Below are 22,751 nucleotides of genomic sequence, written 5' to 3'. Positions count from 1 at the left end.
GCGTTCTTCCTTGGAGAGATAGCTAGCTTAATTGTTTATTTCGAAGGGTGGTTTGAGATCCAAACAATCATTTATTTATACTTTTCCTTCTGATCTATGTGAAATTTTACATACTGCAAAATTCCTTGTGAAACTTTTTTACAATCAAAGTTTGTTATGTTAAAAAATCCATTACAATTGTATTTGACATCTTTTACGAACAAGTGCGAAATTGCTGCGTTGACTGTGTTCGCGTTTTGGCAAAATGACGACACTTTTTTGTTCAGCATTTTGAACTCTGAAAGCTGTTCATTAAAGTTTTTGATTTTTTCAATATCCTTGTTCAATTTTTTCACGCTTTCTTCGTAGAGTAAGTAGTCTTTAGGAGAAAATAATCGATGTGCTTCTTTTTCTTGCTGAGTGAAACTTATCATCGCAGAACTTTTAGCGACGTTCATTTTCTGGTAGACTACATCTTCCCAGTTCCAAGATAATTTGTTTTTCAAAACAACGAGGCTTTCGTCGAACATTTCGTTAACAATCAGAACAGAAAAATTATTAGAAATTTGCTGGACATAATTTGTCACGTCAATGTCCTCTTTGATATCGTAACCACCGAAATCCACAAACATAATGTTTTGGTATCTTCTTGCGTCGAAACCCTAAAAGTCAGCAAGTACCAACAAATTTATTTGAAAAATTAAAACATAGCCAACAGACAATTGGAAATGAGTAAAGGAACAAAAATTAACAGAAAAATAATTCTGGCTCACTTTAAAAAAAAAACATCTCAGCTTACGAATTTCAATGAAAAAATATATGACTTCAAGGCTTTTTTCAATTTCTATTGCAATTTATGATTGACTCGTTTATGATAAAAATTAACCCAATTTGAGAAAACTGGACCAATAGGTGAAATTTTTAATCCGCTGGGAAGTCTGAAAACTAAATTTTTCTTTCAAAATTAGAGGCCAATCAGGTTTTTTGCAAGAAAGGTCTTTCCTGAAAAAAAAATCACGGCCTATAAAAGAGTCTTCACTACGTTTTAAGAATTTCAAAAGCCAAGTAAGAAAAATTGGTCGTTTTTTATCGAGGTTTTAACCTATTTACCGCTTCAAGTCATCAATTTTTAGTTAGTCCACAACCCAGTTATACTATGGGCGCTTTTGACGTCAAAACTCTAACTTTGATAAATTTGAGGGGATGACGGGCGAGTTTGACAGAAAAATTAAGTAATGGCATGGTTAAGTAATAGACAAAAATTAAGTAATAGATAATGTATGGAAAAATAGGAAAAATAGGATTATTTTTGGCACAGCGCAAAAATAAAAAAAATGGCGGAAGTATCGACAAGGCTTTGAAAAAAGTTATCCTGACGAAAAATTTGTGCACGCTATTGGCATTGTATCTTTTTTATGTGAAAGCTGAATTTTATCTCTTTACCTACTCCATTCTCCAGGCGCGGATCTAGAATTATGTCGGGGAAAGGGGAGAATTTTCAAAGCGTTTGCTAAATTTTTGTCGACCTTAAATTTTGTTTGAATGGCTTCTCTCAATTGCAAAAACAAAGTTATAAATAATTTTGCTTGCGTCGATCTTTTTGATATCCCCTTTTACAAGAAGTTGCAGTTGCTCCAAGACTGTTGAAAGCCCCTCTTCTTTCGATTCGATTCTATTCTCCCCGTGGAAGTATTCTCGAGTGTAATAGAAGTAGGATCTGAATTGACTAAGGGGTTCCCGTGTCAGTCCAATCAGAGTGAACGGAGTCTCCATGATCGAGTTCCAGTAGTTGTAGTTGTACATTGTGTGCAAGGCCATCACCTAAAAATTTCATGACAAATGTAGGTCATTTTTTGGCTTCATTTTTTCTGGCTCTTTTTTGGTCACTCCTGTTACTAAGTAGTGATTGAACGATTGTGTCGATAAAACATAATCCAATTAAAATTGAAATGGTCCCCTATTCTAAATGGACCGAATGTCCGAACGCTTTGTAGGTCAATCATACTTCAGAACTCGAAAATTGAAGAAATTAGCTATTTGAGGGAGACTAGCAGAGACAATTTGTCAGCAAAACATTGAAAAAAGTGATAATCAGAATTCTGTGGTTAATCGATTACGAGCCCAAACTGTGTTTTTTCTGAATTTTAGGCGGATTTCGCTACAGGCCAAAAACAGAATTGTTGTGGAATCCACAACATTGCTAACTTTCTTTGATCCGCGACAATCTTTTGCGGAATTCATAAACAAATTCTAATAAATTTGTTCAGTAAACTTAAGCTGTCGAGGATTCCACTACTGTGATTGGAATCCACAAATTGTAAGCGGAATCCGCAAATTGTAGGCGGGTTCCGCAAATTGTAAGCGTAACCCGCTAACTGAAAGCGGAATCCGCATAAATCTGAGGAATCCACTTACATTTGTGGAATTCGCTTACAATTGCGAATCCGGAACAACTACTTATTTTTGCTTTCTGCGGAATCCCCAACAAAACAAATGTGCCGACAACATTTACGTTTTGCAGTTTTGCATGCGGAATCCATGGAATTTTTGTAAATGGAATCCGTTTACATTTTGGAACCTGTTTAAATTTTTGTCTCTGGATTCCCGAAACATCCAGACACAAAATTTTGCGTCTATCCAGTGAACATTTTGGCCTCGTAATGTCAAACTTTTTGTCTCGAAATAGTTAATCAAAATCTACGATGTAAATTTTGATAACATCAATCAAAACAAATTTATTAAACGAGTACACCCTGATGTTCTTAGCGTTTACTATCTCACGCTTTAATTATTCCAAATTCCAATAATTTTTATAAAAAATCAAAACTAGTAAAATATTTTTCTACAATTTGAGTCCAGGACAGCACTAATTTTCAGATGGCAAAAATGTTGTTCAAAAAAGGCTAGTTAAACAGTCGAAATTGGTCTGGAGAAAAAATGACCAACCGAGAGCAAATGTTTCGTCACTTTTTTCGAAAGCCGCAACAATGAACAGCCTTTATTAATCCTACTTTCAAAGAGTGTGAAGGAATAATTTTGCTCGGGTTAGTTTTTTCTCCAGACAAGTTTCGACTTTTAAACAAGCAATTTTTGTCAGAATTTTCTAATATCGTCCGAAAAGTATTGTTATTTTGAGCTCAAATTTTAAAAGATATATCATAGGTGATTATTTTTAATACATTTATGAAGGATTTAAAGAATGCAAATTCGGTCAATTCGGGACAATTAACGCGCAAAAGATTTGAAACCGATTTTAAAACTATTTTCGTTTTTCTGGAACACTACTCCATAGACCTTAAAGGGAGTCGGTTATTAAAGGAATCACCATAATACGAACAGTCTTGCTGTTTTTTAATATTCTTTGAAAAACTTTTTGCAATGTTTTTGAGTAAAAGTGACTATGAAAATCGATACGCTGCAAAACTGAGCGTAACGCAGATTTTTGAAAATTTTCAAAAAAAAGGTGAAAATTTTCAAATTTGCAGTGCCAAAGTTTCATGGAGGCTTTTCAAACTGCTAAACTGCTTGTAGATCTTAGTTAGATTTTAGTTAGATTGAAAGGTCTTAGTTATCAATCACAAGTAATAATTTTGCCATTTTCATTGGCGTATCACTGCAAAATCGCAACATTGTAATTGTCAATGTTTTCAAAAAGAGGCTCTACCATTGTGATCATCAAAGGTGCCGGAACCAGAATTAAATTCAGTTTTAGAACCTCAAAAAAGACCTAAATTTGCAAGAGTGAGTCGAATAATTTCGAAGCGACACGACTGAAAAAAGTGGCTAAGCATCCTTTAGCCGGCTAAAAGTGCATCAAAAAAGATAAAGCAAAAACAGCATGGGAAATTTTCGAAATTGGATCCATCGAGGCGAAACCGCAAACTATTCAGATGCGATAGGCTAAAAAGAAGCCAGTTTACCTATTTTAGCCTCAAACTGGTTCCTTAAGCTTTTTCACCGTTTTTCCAAATAAGTTTTTGAAATTTTGCAACATTCCAACTTGGTTCAACGCTTTGGATATCACCCCTCCATTCTTTAATTTTTTTTTACTGGAACTTCAAAAAAAATGTTTATATTAAATTTCTTAGTCAGTTTCTACAAAAATTAAAAATAATCGATTATATTAAATTTAAAAAGGTTTTTAGTTTTTTTTGTCATAGTGATAAATCAATTTTCATCGACTATCATCGATTAACATGGAATATGCAAAAAGGATATTAAAAAACAGTGCAGTATTCTCACTTTCACAACTTGACAATTTCTTAACACACGTTTGGTTAGAAAAGTTTATATGTGAGATTTTTTTCCTTGACAATTTTTTAACACATTTTTTTAGTTTCTCCAATTTTTCTGATCTTTTTTTAAACCCTTCTTTAAACCATTCACGTCCATTTTTATCTGCCTTTCCATCTTACGTTTAACTCCCTTTGGCCAACCCACCTTCCCACGCCCCCCCTTCCCTTGTAAACGGGGATGAACATGATATTTCGGGTTCAATATTTCGGGTTCAAATCCACGAAATAAAGCAGTTTCCGTGGATTTTATGAACAAAAAATAATGAATAAGGAAAAAAAACAAAAAAGGAGTTTACCTACTTTGATGGATTGTAATAGATTTTTGAATTTTGCAGTTCATCAACTAAAACCCCTAAAAATCCATTCTCATTGTTAATTGGGTCATTAATATCGATTACACTGCAGGGGCGGATCTAGGCCCCCTCAGGAATTTGACCATAACAAATACCAAAAGGTCCCCCTTTGGAATTTTTACTTCAACTTTTTCAAAGATCTCTTTGTTCCTTGAGAAAGGTGTGAAAATTGTGAGGTGTGGTCATTTTAAAACCTTCTCCTTTGGACTTCATACTCCTTCTGTACTGAAACCTGGACAACAAGTTCAACTTTCCAGATGTCAAGACGAGCTGCTTCCAAGGACTCCAAAGCGTATGGCTTCAAGACGCTGAATGCTTTCTTCATCAGTGGACCCAATAAATCACCACCCTCATCCAGAGCATCCACTCCTGAGGTTGACGTTCCTGTGACATCAACTCCTATGTCATACCTGGACAATCAAGGTTTGAGCCATTGGCTCCTTTAGCCACTAAAAATGATGAAACTCTTTCATCAATTAGTTCTATATCTCCGTTCTCTGGGCAAGCTCTACAATCTCCATCCTACATTCACGTCGGTATCTACAGCTTCAGTTCACTGGACATGAACAGGCACATCAAGTTTGCGCTACTGGACAATCCCAACAAACCCCACTACAAATTTAAACATTTAGCTTATGACCAAACAGGGAAAACAAGAAAAAGAAACACTTGGCCTCAACACCTGGAAAGATACCAGTTCCTGACCTACTCCATGATCCAAGAGCGATTGTACTGCCACTTCTGCTTGTGTTTTGCTGACCTGGAAGAAATAAAGACAGCAGCGATTCAGCTTGTCAACAAGCCGTTAGAGGAGTTTGCACGCCCCAGAAACCACCTAGTTCCACATCAAAAAACAGCCCATCACAAGAAAGCGCTGGAGAAAACTCAAGCCTGCCTTGATATTGTCAGACACTCAAACAGGAACATCGAGGTGAAACTTGATCGCGCAAATGCAAAAGAAATGAAGAATAACAGGAAGTTTCTGGTCGCAATATTTAGTACAATCATTTTCAATGCCCATTTCGGGTTGCCCCTCCGTGGCCACTAAGATGATGATCCAACCAACTCGGAGCAAATTGAAGTCAGATCTGGAAGTATCAAGGCACTTCTCTAGTTCAAAGCAGCAATTGGCGATCAAGTACTAGCTCAGCATTTGGAGACGTGCAGAAGAAATGCATAAAACATCAGCTATCAATCTAAGAATCTTCTCATCAACATTATTGGGAATATCATTCGGGAACAACCTGTTTCCACAGTCAAGGCCTCCAACTATTTCACCATGTTAGCCGATGAGACGAGTGACATCTCAAGAAGTTGGAAGGTCTCAATATCGATCAGATACTGGGTTTCCACTGAGAACCCTAAAGATTTTCTGGGCTTCGTGGACACAGTCGACACAAGGGCAAATGAGGTAGCTGAAGTCACCCTCGCTCGTATCTCAGAAATTGGAATTGGAATTGGAGAGGCCCATCTGAACCGATCTCGTTCAGATGCTTTCCTCGAGAACATACGGAAATTGCAGCCTGAAGCAAAACCAAAGATGACTGACACTCAATGGGTTAAACGACAAAATGCTGTTCTCACTTTTAGCTAGCTCAAGCCTTCCATTGAAGCTACACTAGACGACATCGACAGTTGGCCTGGGAAAACTGTGCATCCGACTGATGTGCTTTTTTGGCTAGCATGATGCGATCAGAGTTCTTGAGTGCGCTGATGACAATGAAACACCTGCTGGGAGAGACTAAAGCTACCAGCATTGCTCTTAAGAGACCTTCGCATAGATCACATTTGGAACTTGTGACAACTCTTTCAACAATGGTCGCTGCAAAAAAGTAGTTTACTCTGACGCTGAAAGGCTTGGTGATGTTCAGATAGAGGGCCAAAGAGGCAGACCTACCATCGCATCATCGACTTATGACCACTTAGAACAGACCGTTTACCTGCCCTTTATTGACTTTGTCCTGATGGACCTCAAGCAACGCTTCATTGGAGCAGTTTCTTAATATGTCCAAGTGTGCAAGCTGCTGCTTCATACGAAGGCGTACATCCAGATATGGATTTCCTCCAGCGAGCTCGAATTTCGGAAAAACATGTGGCGCTTCCCCTTTGTGCACGGATACGCCAGAAAACTTCACAAGTGTCCTAAGAGTGTCACAAACTGATAATGCCAATAGTTTTTGCTTTGCTACAGATTGGTGCTACCCTCCCAGTGACTGTACGCATTGCTGAGCGCTTGTTTCGAGCACGCATGAAATAGCTAAAACGTTACCTCCACTCCAATATGAAGGAGTATCGATTTGCAAATTTGGTGCTGATTTACATCCCCAAAGATGTAAAAATCAAAGTCCAGGATGTCATTGACAGATTTGCCGCAAAAAATTAAAGATTCAATTTTGTTTAATTTTGTTAATTTTTTTATTGTATAGAATTCATTGTTTTTGTGAAAATTGTTTGAATCCGGCCCCTCAATAAAATCCTATGTCCACCCCTGTTACATTGTTTAAATATTTTGTCGGTATGAACTAATAAAATTGATTTTTTAACTTAAAACAATTGTTCGGGTTGATCCAATTTGTAATGAAACTTTTCAATTTGATTTCAACTAAAATTTTGTGCATGCTGAAATAGGTTTTTGAATACGAAAATTTTTTGTTCAAGTTTTCGACGGAGCTCTAGAACCTGACCACCGCTAATTTGGATCTGACCACCGCGAAAGTTTTTAAACGCAAAACTAATAACAACTTCGGCTTTAATGCAAACAATTTCATGCTTTCCGACAGTGTTGTTGATCACGAATGATTTTACTGTGAGAAAACGAAATGCTCCTAAATGGTCACTTCGAAAGCATACATTGTTTTTAAGAAGGGGCTTATGGAAAACCAGCACACAGCAAAAACTTTGGTCTAATTGCATTTGCTCCCTACTCTCTATCTTCGCAACGAAAGAAAGTGTTCGATTAAAAGAGTTCAACAATTTCGACCTCATCAAAAATCGACTACCCTCTTAATTTCAGGGGGACGTGCTTGAAAATTATACTCTCGAAACTGGATTTGAAAAAAATTTTCACGTGTTAATCTCTTTTTGAAAAAATTGAAACACGGTGATGTGTTCGGAGAAATGTCCAATGTTTGTGACCCTTCGAAACATTTGACAATGATATAGCTGGACCCAATTTCAATAAAAAACTAATAAACGAGTTTTAAAAAAAATGAGTTTTCAAATAGTCAATAACCAGGTTCTTTTTTTTGCAGTTTAATTTTAAGTTGAATGATGTGATATTGTTGATAAACATATCTTCTATGGATTATATAAGGGAGATTTGTCTCCCTGACCACCCGGGTTGACCTCCATAGACCAGAAATGCATGTCATACATTTCCATAAACTAAGTCTATGAAAATTAATACTCAGACAAATTTCATAAAATTTGCTTAAACGAAGTCATCTAATTTTCAAATAAAACACAAAATATTATTAAAAAAATGCTAATCATACAACTTCCAACGTTTCTAAGAAAAGTTGAAGTTTCCCCAAAAAATTTTTTTTATCGCTAAAAGAAGTTTGAAAGCAAACACACATTTTCTGTTTCTGATAAAAAACTTTTTCTGCAAGCAAAATTAAGTTGTTTGTGTGCATAACGTATTCTTGGATCCACAAAAAATGATTTTTTTTTCCATTTCTCAGGATAACTTTTTATCAAAAACACTCAAAACGCCTATTTGTTTTGTATGGCATGTTTTTGTATGCCTTGATCAATGCATGATTAATTAAAAATTCAAATTAAAAAAAAATCACCTTTGAAATTATTTGCCAAAAATTAAAAATTTGATAGCTTTAATATATCAGTTTTAAGACAAAAACAAGACAGTTCAGACAGTTTTCGATGATTTGTAATTGCGAGACAATCAAACCTTTGGTGACTCTGTCTTTGAGCAACCAAGGTTTTTGCCATTTGTATTCGCTTAAAAACACAACAAAGTTTTTGAGAAATTAATTTTTATAAGAAAAAATTTTTTTTTGGTTCATGGAAAAATGCTATTCATACAGCTTCCACATATGAAAAATGACTACTCATAAACCTTTCATGCAACTTGCTTAAAAATTGTATGATTATTTTGGTCATCCCTCGCACCTAAATGGCTCCTATTTTGTACTAATTTACGGCATCCATGCCTCAGTATACTGCCTGTGGCGGAAAGTTCTGACAAATTAGACTTTTCAGTAATTTGAAAAAGCATGGAGAATCATTTTTGAAGTTTAAACACAGAGGCGAAGCTGCATTTTGCCAACACAAGCAAATAAACGCAAACAGTTACTTATAAAAAGACCGAAAAAGAAAAAATGAAAATCGTAATGAGTTTTGAAAAACGAATGACCTCTACGATAATTGAACCTCAATCCCCAGTAATCAACTTTCCCAGCAGAACTCCACAAAAAATTGTGCCCTTGAAGCTTATGGTAACCAAAAGCAAATGAGAAAGCGGCAGAAAAGAGCTTCAAAATGCACAAAAGCCCAAGTTTTGCATCAATTATTTGGAATGTAATTAACTAATAGCAAACCAACCACACTAGTTTTGTGTGTACTAAATTGGAAAGTTATAAAGAAAATTGTGTAAAATTTAGAATTTTGGAGTAAGTATATTGAATTAGCAAGTATATTGAATTGGAAAATTTGAAATAGAGTTTTTGTGTTTTTACTGTTGTATGAAACAATTTGTTTTTTTTCTCGCTCAATTGATGAATCAAAATTGCTTCAACTGCGCTTACTAATCGAATGGCAAAACATTGGCTATTAAACTGCTGTCAAAGCAGCTGGCTGCAAAAAAGCCAACCAACAAAATTGCACTAATATTTGCAATTTAGAATGAAAAAAAGTTGCCTTGAAGTATCACACTACGCTACGCTTGTGTAAAAAAGTCAACTAAATCAAAATATAGGAATTTTTATTTGAAAAATAGCCCCTCTTGAGGAATTAAAAATTCAGTTATCGTCCTTTCTTCTATTTAGGAAAAAGAAGAAAATTAAGTACAGGTTCAAGATGCTGAACGGCAATAAAAGTTCTTATTAAGAGTTAGTTTGCTTTAATAGGTAGCAGGTGTAGCCCATCGCTCGATTCGTGATCTTGACAAAAAGAGGATAAAATATAACGGAGAGCACTCATGTTTATTGGTAAAATGTTGAGGATACTTTTTGCAAGGTCAAAAACCAATTCATATTTCTAAGGCTTTTTAATTTGTCTAATTTTTAATTTAATAATTCCCAAAGAAAAACAAATGTAATTTCTTAGTGTATTGTATAATTTATTGTTCCGACTTTCGATACGAAAGTAACGGAATATTTGTGCTCGGGGTGGTTTTATTTTTCTTCAGACAAATTTCGACTTTTTAACTAGCCATTTCTGACGGAATTTTTTTATATCATTCGAAAGCTATTGTTGTCCTGAGGTCAAATTTGAAAAGATATTTCACCTGTGATCATTTTTCGTAAAGTTATGGGGGTTTAAAGATAGCCATTTTGGCCAATTTGGGACAATTAACGCGCAATATAATTCGCGCTATTAACGCGTAAGCGGAGATTTAATCCGTCTTAAAATTGTTCCAAATTGGTTGAAAGAAGCTTATTTGCCATAATTGATTTGTTACAAGGAGCTAAATCTATCTTTTTGTACTTTAAATGGCGTGTGGGGTGATGATTTTCAGAAAAAATTTCAAATTTTAGAAAAAAAAAATTTTCATTTTATTTTATTACATTCAATTTTTTGATGTTAATACTGCTCCATAAAACCTTAAAAGGCAGTCGGAACATTCGGGGCTTCGCCCTGATACGAGCAGTCTTGTTATGATTTTATAATTTAAACCATGTCCAAGGTTTTTGGTAAGTTACATTTTTTGTATCCCTGGTCCTATTTTCAATACAAAAAATTAGTTGTTTTGATGCCATTAGTTTATTCTCATTACGAGAATTTCGGTAAGTTGATATTCAGCTAATAGAGAATTTAAACAAACCTGAAACTTTCCATTTGGCAATCGTGAAGGATTTTGTATTCGAAACTGAGGCTTCATTGAGTAGCTGAAATAACAATTTTAATAAACAAGATTGGTTGTAATAGGGCAATGGCCTCAATATTTTGACTGGCCTTTAAAGTAGCTAGACTGCTTTTCGTCAAAATCATTTTTAAATTTTTTTTATTTTTGAGTATCAGTGTTTATTTCCTTTTTTCAAATTCTTCCAATCACAATGTCATACATAATGAGAGTGTGTTTAATAAGCAACTTGTTTTTTGTGTCTGGTAACGCGTTATTACGACCGAATAGCTGCGGCATCAATTGGTAATGATGTCTGAGTTCCTTTACACCGCCTAGACTTTTACACAGCGTAGACCTTTACACAGCCAAATTGAAATGCGTCACCACTGCTTTCAGCGCAGTGGTTATAAACTTGCATCCAAAAAGTCGGCCAAAAAATTTCCTTTCACAAACTCTTGTCCATATTTGAACGGTTTAAATTAATCTTAAGAATAAATGCATTTCCAAAAAAATATAAATTCTGTTACTGAACTAAAATAGCAAGAGTATTGGCTCATTGGTTGACTAATTTTGATCACAGTTTTTCCATTTTTTTCATTTTCAAGTAATTGAGCTTGCTGCAAGTACCAATTGAGCCATCAATTGGGGTAAGTTATCTTGAAAATCGTAAATTGCGTCATCAGTTGCATCGAAATTTTTATCCAATCAGGTTCATAAATTGTAGAAATCGTAAGATACTTTTCAATCCAACTTTATCATAGAAGAGATGAGGGATCAACTGTACAATTACCCCCCCCCCCCCCCCCCAAATCGATTTAGGGGGGAGAAAATATGGATTTTTCATGAGCTAACTTGAGAACGCCTAGATTTAGTCAAAATTAGCCTCTTTAGTGAAAAAAAAAATGAATTAAAACATTAATCTAAGCAATTGACAGTATACAAATGCATTCCCCCATAAAAAATTTAAGAACCAAACTTATTTGCTCAATTCAGTTTCAGATTTATTACATGCTTGGGGAGGGCATTTTACGGTAGGTCACTTAGGGGGGGATTGTACGGTCGATCTGAGATAATAATCATAATAATAGAGATGGCTCAGTGGGTGAGGATAAAAATATCGGATCGACTTAATAATCTCCCCCCTTTCAAGAAAACAATGCAGCAAAATTAGAATTCGCAATAGAAAGCTCTGTGCCAATTTACTGTATTTCTTCAAAGGGGCGGAGATTCTTATAGGGAGGTAGGTGTTGAGTCTTCAGTAGATTCAAATTATCGAATGGAAAAATTTGCAATAAGTGTAAGGGAAGTATTTAAAACTTTTTCTTTTTCAGTTTGTTTGAAACATCATTTCGTTGGTAACACACCGCACTGAAGTTTCATGGATAATAATCGATTATATTGGATTTTCATTGTCAGTCTCTATAACATTAGAAAAATAATCGATTATAATCGATCAAAAATGAAGTCTAATGACACTATTTTTCTAACCTATAAAATCCCATTATAACCGATTATAATCGATTCTTTTTTTTCTTCAGACACATTTCCACTTTTTAACTAGCCAATTTTGACCGAATTTTTTTACATCATTCAAAAAGTATTGTTGTCCTGAGCTCAAATTTGAAAAGATATTTCACCTGTGATCATTTTTCGTAAAATTTTGGGGGTTTAAAGATTGTCATTTTGGCCATTTTGGGACAATTAACGCGCGATATATTTAGCGCTATTAACGCGTGAGCGGAGAGTTAATCCGACTTAAAATCCTTCCAAATTGGTTGAAAGAAGCTTATTTGCCATAATTGATTTGTTACAAGGAGCGAAATCTATCGTTTTATATTTTGTATGGCGTGTGGGGGGATGATTTTCACAAAAAAATTCAAATTTTAGAAAAAAAAATTTTTCATTTTATTTTTTACATTTAATTTTTTAATGTTATTACTGCTCCATAAAACCTTAAAAGGCAGTCGGAACATTCAGGGCTTCGCCCTGATACGAGTAGTCTTGCTCTAATTTACCGATTAACCAATGAAAGTCAATCAAAACCGAGCATCTTGTTGTTCCGACTTTCGATACGAAAGTGACGGAATATTTGTGCTCGGGGTGGGTTTTTTTTTCTTCAGACAAATTTCGACTTTTTAACTAGCCATTTTTGACGGAATTTTTTTATATCATTCGAAAGGTATTGTCTTCTTGAGCTCAAATTTGAAAAGATATTTGACCTGTGATCATTTTTCGTAAAGTTACGGGGGTTTAAAGATTGCCATTTTGGCCAATTTGGGACAATTAACGCGCGATATATTTTGCGCTATTAATGCGTAAGCGGAGAGTTAATCCGTATTAGAAATTGTTCCAAATTGGTTGAAAAAGCTTATTTGCCTTAATTGATTTGTTACAAGGAGCAAAATCTATCCTTTTGTACTTTATATGGCGTGTGGGGGGATGATTTTCAAAAAAAATCTATTCATTTTTATTCTTTCCTTTAGTTTTTTAATGTTATTACTGCTCCATAAACCTTAGAGGGCAGTCGGAACATTCAGGGCTTCGCCCTGATACGAGCAGTCTTGTTTTCTTTCTTTTTCATAGATTGAGAATCTAATTTGTTCGAATAAGTTGAAAAATCCAAATATTTTTGGTGGCTCATGTGCAACGAGTCTCTGAAATTGGTAACGAAATAAATAAATTCGCTGACCCGACTACGGATGATGGTCGTTCGGGAAGTAGCACTTCCAGTTTGTGGTTTTCGGCAAAACGCAGAAGCAGAGAAGCCATCATATCACCAGCACACTGAAGCAAAACAAAAAGCTAAAATTATCGGCAGTGATTTATCAAGGATCAAATTAACGATCACCCCCTATGATCTGTTTAACTATATCTTCCCTCTAGCTAAAGGGGATATTCATTACTATGTAAATACTTCATATATGCTAAACGTTGAATTATTTCATGATAGGGGTGTCAATTCGTTACTAGACACCAAGGGGGGAAGTAGTAAAAGATATCCGCCCCTAGATAAATTTAGGGAGGAGATCGTTTACATATTATCAGGGAGCGGATAATAGTTGCTTTCAAAAAGGCAAAAAAGTTACTAAGAAGTTGCTCAAAATTGACTGGAAAAGTTGCTCAAAAAGTTGGTAAAAACTTGCAGAAAAACGTTAAATTTACAACGTTTTGTTACAGTAGCAGAACATAAGTTACTCAGTTTTTTGCCCGAACTGTCTCTGAAAGTTTTCCTTTCGGCATTCCAGAAAAGTCTGAAAAGAAACAAGAATCGAGACAGAGCAACGTGATTGTGAACGTGAGAAAACAAGTTACAGTGCACAGTAAAAGTTGTGTGAACAAAGTACTTCAACAAACAAAACGAAGCACGGATGGCTGAGCTGCCATTGGATAATTAATATTCGCCAGCTGCAGCGCATCTGTGTTCGTTGAATCCGTTAATATGAGCTTCAAACAAAGAAAACTTCCGAAAAAGTTGCTATTGTGAAGTTTATTGGAAAATAGATAGTTATAGGGAAAAACAACAGAAAAGTTGGAAATAGTTGTTTTTAGTTGCTAAAACTATTACCCGCTCCCTGCATATTATATCGTCGATAAAGGTATCATTTTTGTAAAGGATATAGGTATCGTTTACGTGGTGGAAGGCCAACAAGCCGAAGGGCAAACAAACTAAAAATTTGATTAGGATTCAAACAAGCCGAAAATTAATTTTATTATGCAACATGTTAACAAGATTGCCACTGCAGTTATAAAAAGTTACGTAACTCTTGCTGTAATTTTCGTAATTCTTATGTAATTTCGGCTTCAAGATAGAAAGGTTTGTTGAATAACCGCCCGTTATTATATTTCAGCCAAACAGGTTTGCATTGTGCACTTAATTCGCTGATTTAATTTTGTTACAGCGACAACGGAGTGCGGTCTGTATTTAGACAACCGTGTATTCATACTCGTCAGTAAGCAAACAACTACTGTATTAGCTAATCAGAATCGAGCTGGGAGAGCAAACTTACCAAATAAACGATTATTAATAAATAATTTCTTTGTTGTCTTGATTCTGATTGGTTTAAATAGTATTTGTCTGCTTACTGACGGGTATGAATACGTAGTTGTCAAGATACTGCTCCGTAACGAGCGACAACTCGCATCATTTTCTTGTCATTCTATATTGAATAATTTTGCTGAGTGAATTTATTGTTCCGACTTTCTATACGAAAGTAACGGATTATTTGTGCTCGGGGTGGGTTTTTTTTTTCTTCAGACAAATTTCGACTTTTTAACTAGCCATTTTTGACGGAATTTTTTTATATCATTCAAAAGTTATTGTTGTCCTGAGCTCAAATTTGAAAAAATATTTCACCTGTGATCATTTTTCGTAAAGTTATGAGGGTTTAAAGATTGCCATTTTGGCCATTTTGACCAATTTGGGACAATTAACGCGTAAGTATAATTCGCGTTATTAACGCGTGAGCGGGGATTTAATTCGTCTTATAAATCGTTCCAAATTGGTTGAACGAAGCTTATTTGCCATAATTGATTTGTTACAAGGAACTAAACCTCTCTTTTTGTACTTTATATGGCGTGTGGGGGGATGATTTTCATAAAAATTTTCAAATTTTAGAAAAAAAATTTTCATTTTATTTTATTGCATTTAATTTTTTTATGTTATTACTGCTGCTCCATAAAACTTAAAAGGCAGTCGGAACATTCAGGGCTTCGCCCTGATACGAGCAGTCTAGTTTGTTTTACGAACGAAGGCCGCTGTTCGCGTCATTCCTCTGAATATTGTTACCACGTCAAGTTCTGAATGCAAAATAACGGTAAAAAGCGAGCTTAGCTAAACAAAATAACTCAGTTTAGAATGAAGAGAGAAAGGGTGAAGTCCCACATGCACCAAGGTTCGCTTGCACCAAAATGATAAGTTGGACGCGTTTGTACCAGAATTTTTCAACTTGATTTCTGATTCGTCAATTTTGGGGCCAATAAAAATTTAAACTAATTGCCTATTCTTCGAACAGCTTGAAACCAAACGACATCAAAATAATGATCACCGCAGTCGCGCTAACGTCTTACGAGCACCCAGCAGAGGGAAGGAGAGACGCAGTCAGCGTAACAATCTTTGAACACTTTTGAAACAAAATCGACCGATTTTTAATTTGGAACAAACAGTGCTTTTTTTGTTCATTTTACTACTTGTGAAAATGCACTGAGAGAAAAGCCTTATAGCCTCTTCAACTAGTAAGGGAATTCTGGGCTCTAAGCTTCACGCTTTCATGCGGGGGCGTAGCGAATTGCATGTTGCCTTTTAGCAGGCAATAGCTGCTTCAATTGGGTGTCCAATTATAACAAAAACAAAGTAGCCTGAACGGGTCTTATGCATTAAAGGGCCCAAATCAGTATTTCTTCAACTTGATCTTGAAATGAAACTAATGTGGTTGAATCAGATTGGCTACTTAGCTAATCAAATTCAAGCTACATGGACCGGCCTTTCAGTTCAAACTTCATGCAGCTAAAATGATCGTTGATATAACCCAACTTTTTCGGTTGTAAACTTTTTTTCGGTTGGAACCATTTAAACTGAAATTTTCTTGGCGGAGCGAAGATTCAAAAGTGACTTGACATTTGATAGATTATTTGGCAAAATGCACATTTTCGATAAATGTGTCTAAAATTTTTATCTGCTGGGCATGAGGATCGAAATGATACCTGACAGCGTTACTTGACTAAAATTAGCCAATCGGATTCCACCGTCCACCGTATAAATTTCAGCCTCAAACTTTGAAACAATTTTTTGGGCCGTTTAGTGGATACGACCCACCTAAACATTCAAGCACGACTGCTTTTATAGCAGGGAAAATCCCTGAAGGTTCCGACCGCCCCTTAATCGGTGTCAAATAGTTGTTGGTACAGAACATATTTTGAAACCATAAATTTTGGACAACATCATGAGTGCAATTAGTTAATGCGAACGATTAGTTCTGCATCAATTTTGTTAAACGGGATAACTCGCCGCGCAGAAACAAATCGCACAAGACTTTTGGCATCAATGTTAAAATCTTCACAGCGCGCATAAATTAACCCAAAGCAGGGCCAAACTGGCAATTTCTACAATCCCGAAACTTTACAAAAATTGAGGCAAAATATATTTCTACATTTAAAATCAGCGGCGAAAATTGGGTGATAAAATAACCACCACAGCATAACTATTCCCCGTTTCGTCCAAATTCGGAACACTTATCTCGGAAACAACTTGACTTGCCAGGTAAATTAAAAATTAGCTTTATTAAAAATTCGGCCAAATGCGCAAAGATCAAAATCGCAAACTGGAGTAAACAAAGCGGTAATTTGCGATGAACACATTTTGTGAATTTTGTGCGGTTTTTTCCAAAATTAAACCAAAATTGCAGTAGTTTTGAGCGATCTTTCTTATATCATTTGGAAATTTGATGTCCTGAGATCAAACGATCAGATGCTTCACTATGATCATTCTTTGAAAACGTATGGGGGTTCGAAAATTTTCAGTGTTAACTAATTTGAGATAAATACTCTGCGATAAATATTCTGATATGAACACGGAAGCGGTGATTTAACCAGCGCAGAAATCATTCGAAACTGAATTCAGGCAAGTTATTGTTCCGACTTTCGATACGAACGTAACGGAATATTTGTGCTCGGGGTGGGTTTTTTTTTTTCTTCAGACAAATTTCGACTTTTTAACTAGCCATTTTTGACGGAATTTTTTCATATCATTTGAAAGGTATTGTTGTCCTGAGCTTAAGTTTGAAAAGATATTTCACCTGTGATCATTTTTCGTAAAGTTATGAGGGTTTAAAGTTTGCTATTTTGGCCATTTTGACCAATTTGGGACAATTAACGCGCGATATAATTCGCGCTATTAACGCGTAAGCGGAGATTTAATCCTTCTTATAAATAGTTCCAAATTGGTTGAACGAAGCTTATTTGCCATAATTGCATTGTTACTAGGAGCGAAATCTATTCTTTTGTACTTTATATGGCGTGTGGGGGATGATTTTCATAAAAAATTTCAAATTTTAGAAAAAAAATTTTCGTTTTATTTTATTTCATTTAATTTTTTTTATATTATTACTGCTGCTGCATAAACCTTAAAGGCAGTCGGAACATTCAGGGCTTCGCCCTGATACGAGCAGTCTTGTTTGCTCTTAATAATAGATTCACAGACAGTGAATGCGTCACTTTTTAATTTTCATAGCGTCTAGGGGGATTTTTAAAAAAATCATTGTCAAATTGGAAACAAGGCTATTTCATAGACTTGAAGAGGCACTCAGGACGTTCACACGCTCATACAAGCACTTATTTTATTATCTCGTGAAATATAGTGATCTAAATGTGCAAATTTGATAAACTCACTTACGATTTCATGTTTTTGCAAGTCTCAATATCTGTTTCCATAGATTGTCATAGCTGATTCATTGATAACTAAGATTTCGAAAATTTTCAAAAAAATCTCAGTGTTATTTCATGAACAAAATTTGCAAAGGACGATTAAGTGCTTGGACGTAAAAATTTGTTCTTATCCATGTTGAAAATGCGGTCCTGAAATAAAAATGCACAAGTTTCGTTTAATGATGTTTGAGCAAAACAAAAATGTAAGAGTCGCTGAAATCGGACTGCATTGACGCAAAACGTATTTTATTTCATTAAATTTCCAAATCTTCTTTGTTCGGATTGGTTTAAGTGCTACAAAATTGAGCTAATCTTATATATTTATGATTTTTTCCTAAGGCAGGCTGTCGTTACCGTGGGAGATTCAGATGGGAACATTTAAGTTGTTTGCGGTATTTAAATTTATGGTTTGCTGTAAACAACTCTACTGAAGCTATCGTTGCTTTATCAACCATTTGTTTTTTCAATTAAACAAAAAAAAACGACCAACTGAACAACTTATTTTGGGGTATAACAGTGCTGAAACAGCATTGAATCGAACATGATTGGCTTTAAAAGGAACAGTTGAGAGTTTTGCTTATCAGCGCCAATCTGTTCGCTTACTTTTTTTCAGCTTTGAATTTTGCTGTGATTATAAACCGGGGTAAACTCAGTCTTAGAAATCCAAATTTATCTGATTTTGAGTAAAGTTTTCTTTTAATATTTTCAATATCGCGGTTTCAGTTTTGTCCACAGGTATAAACAGATATAAATCCCACTCGCGTATTGTCCAAGAGTCCTTAGAAAAAGAATAATGCTAAAAATATAAAATATCATAAAATGCGTAAAATTTGAGAAATTTTCAGTTCGAAAAGTTATATAAGTAATATTTTCCGTCTTGCAAATCACAGAGATTTTCTTTAAAAAAATTATACGACAGCGGATTTCCCTGTAAAAATCCCGAGGAAACCAAAAATTATAAAATCGTTAAAAACAGTGTAAATATTTTTGGATAAGTAATTACGGGTATATTTCGACTTTGGGAACAACTCAATTCTTTTCGAGCTTACTCAAGAAAAAAATGTTACTATTATTATCGAAAACTCATTTAGGGTCATTTGAGCAATGAATAGGACCACTGATATAACTTTTTGATCATGACCTACTTAGCAGATACACAGCAGCATGCAAAAATATGTAATTATGGTTCTGCCGATTAAGAAAAAAATCATAACAAGGATTCGACACACACATACAAGCAATTAATAATAAAAATGGCAAAAAAATTGTTTTTTTTTTGGCAATGAGAAGGGCGGAATAATTTCGCTTTAGGTGGTTTCGAAAAAAAGCGGAATAAAAGCTTGTCGTTTTTTTTGTCGTTTTTGAATTCTTAACTAAGCAGTTTGAGGGATTTTTCTTAGATCATCTGAAAGAAATTAATGTTTGGAGCTAGAGTTAAGCAAACAGACATTGATCATTTTTCGTAAAATCATGGTAGATAGAAAATTGTTATTTTGGCTATTTTGCGATAACTAACGCGCGATATGCTAAGTTCTTATAGCATAAGTACGCGGCGCCTTGATGCGTTCCAATATGAAATGAGCCAACTCAATTGGTCTTGTTATTGCCATAATTTATTTGTTACTAGGAGCGAAATCTATCACTTTGTTCGTTGAACTTTGGGTGGCGGATTTTCAAAAAATTCTGGAAAATTTTTTCGAATTTTCTTAGGTTAATTAGATTGATTGCAGGGCACTAAAAAAACCTTGTTTGGGTCAAATTTTTTTGCGCCGCAGGCACAATTTTGAAAAAACGGACAAAAAAAGGCATTTTTAGGCACTTTTCGGAAAAATTTGACCAAAAAAATCGCCTCCCCCTCAAAATTGTTATATTGGCGCTGAAGGCGCCTTTAGCAAAAAAATTAGGGTCAGTAAGCCAAAAATGGATGTCTCAAAATAGTGGGGGACCTCAAAATAGTAAGATAACACTAAATAGTGGGGAGGAAAATGGGGGGACCTTTTGGGTCGGAAGGGGGTCGAACCCTTGGCTATAAGTACAAAAATACAATTTCTTTTAATTCGGTAACCAACTGAAAAGCACGCAAAACAAAACAAAAATAAAACGAAATGAAGCGATGACGTTTGTTGAATAATAATGGATTACAATCCATTATAATGGATTTTAATTCAATAAAATTTGAGAAGACTTTCAAAATAATAATCGATTTTAATCGATTATAATGGATTATTCGATTATAATGATTATTATTGTTCCGAAAAATAGTAACAGTTCAATCAATTTTTAATCGATTGTAATCAATTCTTTTTAAAATTTATGGAGGCTGACAATAAAAATCTATTATAATCTATTATTTTCTCTTTTTACTGAGTGCGGAAACGTTCAAATGATTTTTCATCTCGCGATCAAATTGCGCATGGTATATGTTGAACCATATATAGAAAGTGACTATAGCTTACCTTATGAGTTTTGACCATCGCTACATTTTTTATTTTTTGACATTTTTTGATGGTTGAAATAGGCTGATTATTATATTCTAAAATTGATGAATCTGTCAAAGAATCTCCCAACATCAAAATTGGAAAGACATTTAATTTGTCAGAACAAAAATAGAGACATGTAACTGAAACAAACAGCAACGTCAGTAATTTTAAATTGAAGGTATTCATTTTGGGTGCATATACAAAACAGTCTCATACAAAACTAGTCCAATACAAAACAATCCGAAAAACCATGTAATGGAGGGGAAAAACAGTCCAATACAAAACAGTCCGGTTTAAGGTCGCCGGTGGGCGCGCTGCACGCGCGTCGCCGCTTCACGGCGATAACCGGCTATAAATTTCGTATTAAGTCCTACCCTCTGTTGGTAAGCTCGCAACACGTTGGCGCGACAGCGGTGGTTACTATTTTGTTCTTTATGATTGTTGATTAAAAACAACTACCGGCTTTTTAAAAACAATTATTACTTGGGACTTTTTTTCGGACTGTTTTGTATCTGACTGTTTTTTCGTTCTTTTTCAGACTTTTCCGGACTCTTTTGTATGGGACTATTTTGTACAGACATGTCATTCTGATAAAGGGAATTTTCGTTTTTGTTGGACGGTGTAAACAGTCAATCTATCAAAAAAGTGTATAAATGAATACATGAATAGACGTTATGTGCCACTAAATGATCATTTCCAGATTTATTTCAACAATTGCCAAATATATTCATCAAAAGCAAGTATCATTTACTTTTCACACTTGTTACAGATATCTTACGCAGTTAACAAACATACGGTTCAACACTCAAAGTTCAATTCAACATTCAGTTTTGAAGATGAAAAAAGTCATGATCAACTTACAAAACCAATAAAAAACCGGACTGGAAAGGAAATGCTGAGCAAACGATCATGGTGAACATTTTATTTCAGTTTTCTCAGCTGTTAGCCTTTTTTCTACTAAATAATTTAAGGTGATATGACTCATCATGTGGTATTTGATTTTTTTAGGGCGTTATCCTCCAATACAGCAGTTTTTTTGATACTACAGTTTGTTGATAGGTTGTTGCAAGTTTATCATTTCAGTTTAGCACGTTTTTTTTTCTTGTGTTCGGTTAATATGGTTAACCTGAATTAAAATTGTATAATTTTAGTTCTCTAAGTTCAGTTTTGAATTTGTGAAATCAACTTTGAAAGCAGGTATTTACGGAAAGGAAATTTAGTTTTTTGAATTGAATTTAGAATTGGTAGAAGACAAGTACCCGGGTTGACCAAAAATTCTTATCATACAATTTCCATAAATGAAACACTTCTTGTCATACAATTCTATACGTACAGAAAACTGTATGAAATTTCTATGACAAGCATTTTTCCATATATGAAAACACATGAAAAGTTTTTTCCATAAACCAAAAATTTGATTATTTTCTAAAAATTTTTTCTGAAAAATTTCGGGTTGATTCGTAACCAAATGCAAGTGACAAGACCTTGGTTTAGTCAAAGAACCACAGTTTGGACAGTCTTGCATTTACAATGCATAGAAAACGACCTGAATTGTTCAAGAGCTGTTTTCATAAATCATATAACGCAAGCCACAAACTTTTAAACTTAGGCAAATTTTTTCAAGGACAATTATTTTTTTTAAAAAAAATGAACTTTTTCATTATCAGAAAATGATCAAAGCATTGATAAAAAAGCCAGGGTTTTTGTAAAAAGTTATTAAGCAAAATGAAAAAAAATCCAACATTAGTGCAGTGGCGGATCTAGGATTTTCTCGAGGGGGAGGGGGGGCGGATTTTCAAAAAAATTTTTTTTTTAGGTCGACCAAATTAATTTTTCGAGCTCTCCCAAAGCACTGTTTTATTCCAACTTTGGCCAAATTTTGAGAGAACAGGCCAAAAAAGGCGTTTTTAGGCACTTGTTGGAAACTTTTGACCAAAAAATCGCGTAGAAAATTTTTGGAGGCCATCAACAAAATGGATATCTCAAATTAGTACAAAGGGGGGTCCTTTGGGTCGGCAGGGGTCAAATCCCTGAGGAAAGGCGTCCGCATCACCCCGCCCACCCCCCTAAATCCGCCCTGCATTAGTGTATCCAGGACTACGTTATGCGCGCTAAAAAACGCGATTTGCGATTTTTCGGTCGAAGTTTTCCAAAAAGTGCATAAACGCCTTTTGGCCTGTTTTTTTTCACAAATTTGACT

General features: G+C 34.9%; 2 protein-coding genes across 2 annotated transcripts in view; both read right to left on the bottom strand.

The window, feature by feature from the left end:
- LOC134845054 (kinesin-like protein KIF27) overlaps positions 1-22,751 on the bottom strand; it is a 539,890-nt gene that overhangs the window by 435,176 nt on the left and 81,963 nt on the right. The gene's annotated exons all lie outside the window — the stretch shown is intronic.
- LOC134845026 (galactose-3-O-sulfotransferase 2-like) lies at positions 72-20,761 on the bottom strand. The gene is made up of 5 exons (XM_063861856.1): positions 20,528-20,761; positions 13,342-13,436; positions 10,632-10,695; positions 1,570-1,800; positions 72-641 (listed from the first exon to the last, which is right to left on the bottom strand). The coding sequence occupies exons 1-5, from the start codon at positions 20,735-20,737 to the stop codon at positions 72-74; spliced, it is 1,170 nt and encodes a 389-aa protein (XP_063717926.1). The 5' UTR covers positions 20,738-20,761.

This window comes from Symsagittifera roscoffensis, chromosome 4 (assembly GCF_963678635.1).
Source record: "Symsagittifera roscoffensis chromosome 4, txSymRosc1.1, whole genome shotgun sequence".
Taxonomy (NCBI): Eukaryota; Metazoa; Xenacoelomorpha; order Acoela; family Convolutidae; genus Symsagittifera; species Symsagittifera roscoffensis.
The sequence above is the reverse complement of the archived record's forward strand: the minus strand, read 5'-3'. Positions and strand labels throughout refer to the sequence as shown.

Bases quoted from the DNA above. Each gene is read 5' to 3' on its own strand.
- LOC134845026 (XM_063861856.1), bottom strand. From the start codon at position 20,737: ATGAATACCTTCAATTTAAAATTACTGACGTTGCTGTTTGTTTCAGTT. The intron at 10,696-13,341 runs GTCAGCGAATTT...TTGTTATTTCAG, and splicing joins CGACCATCATCCGTAGTCGG to CTACTCAATGAAGCCTCAGT. The intron at 642-1,569 runs GCAAGCAAAATT...GCTGACTTTTAG, and splicing joins GGGATATCAAAAAGATCGAC to GGTTTCGACGCAAGAAGATA.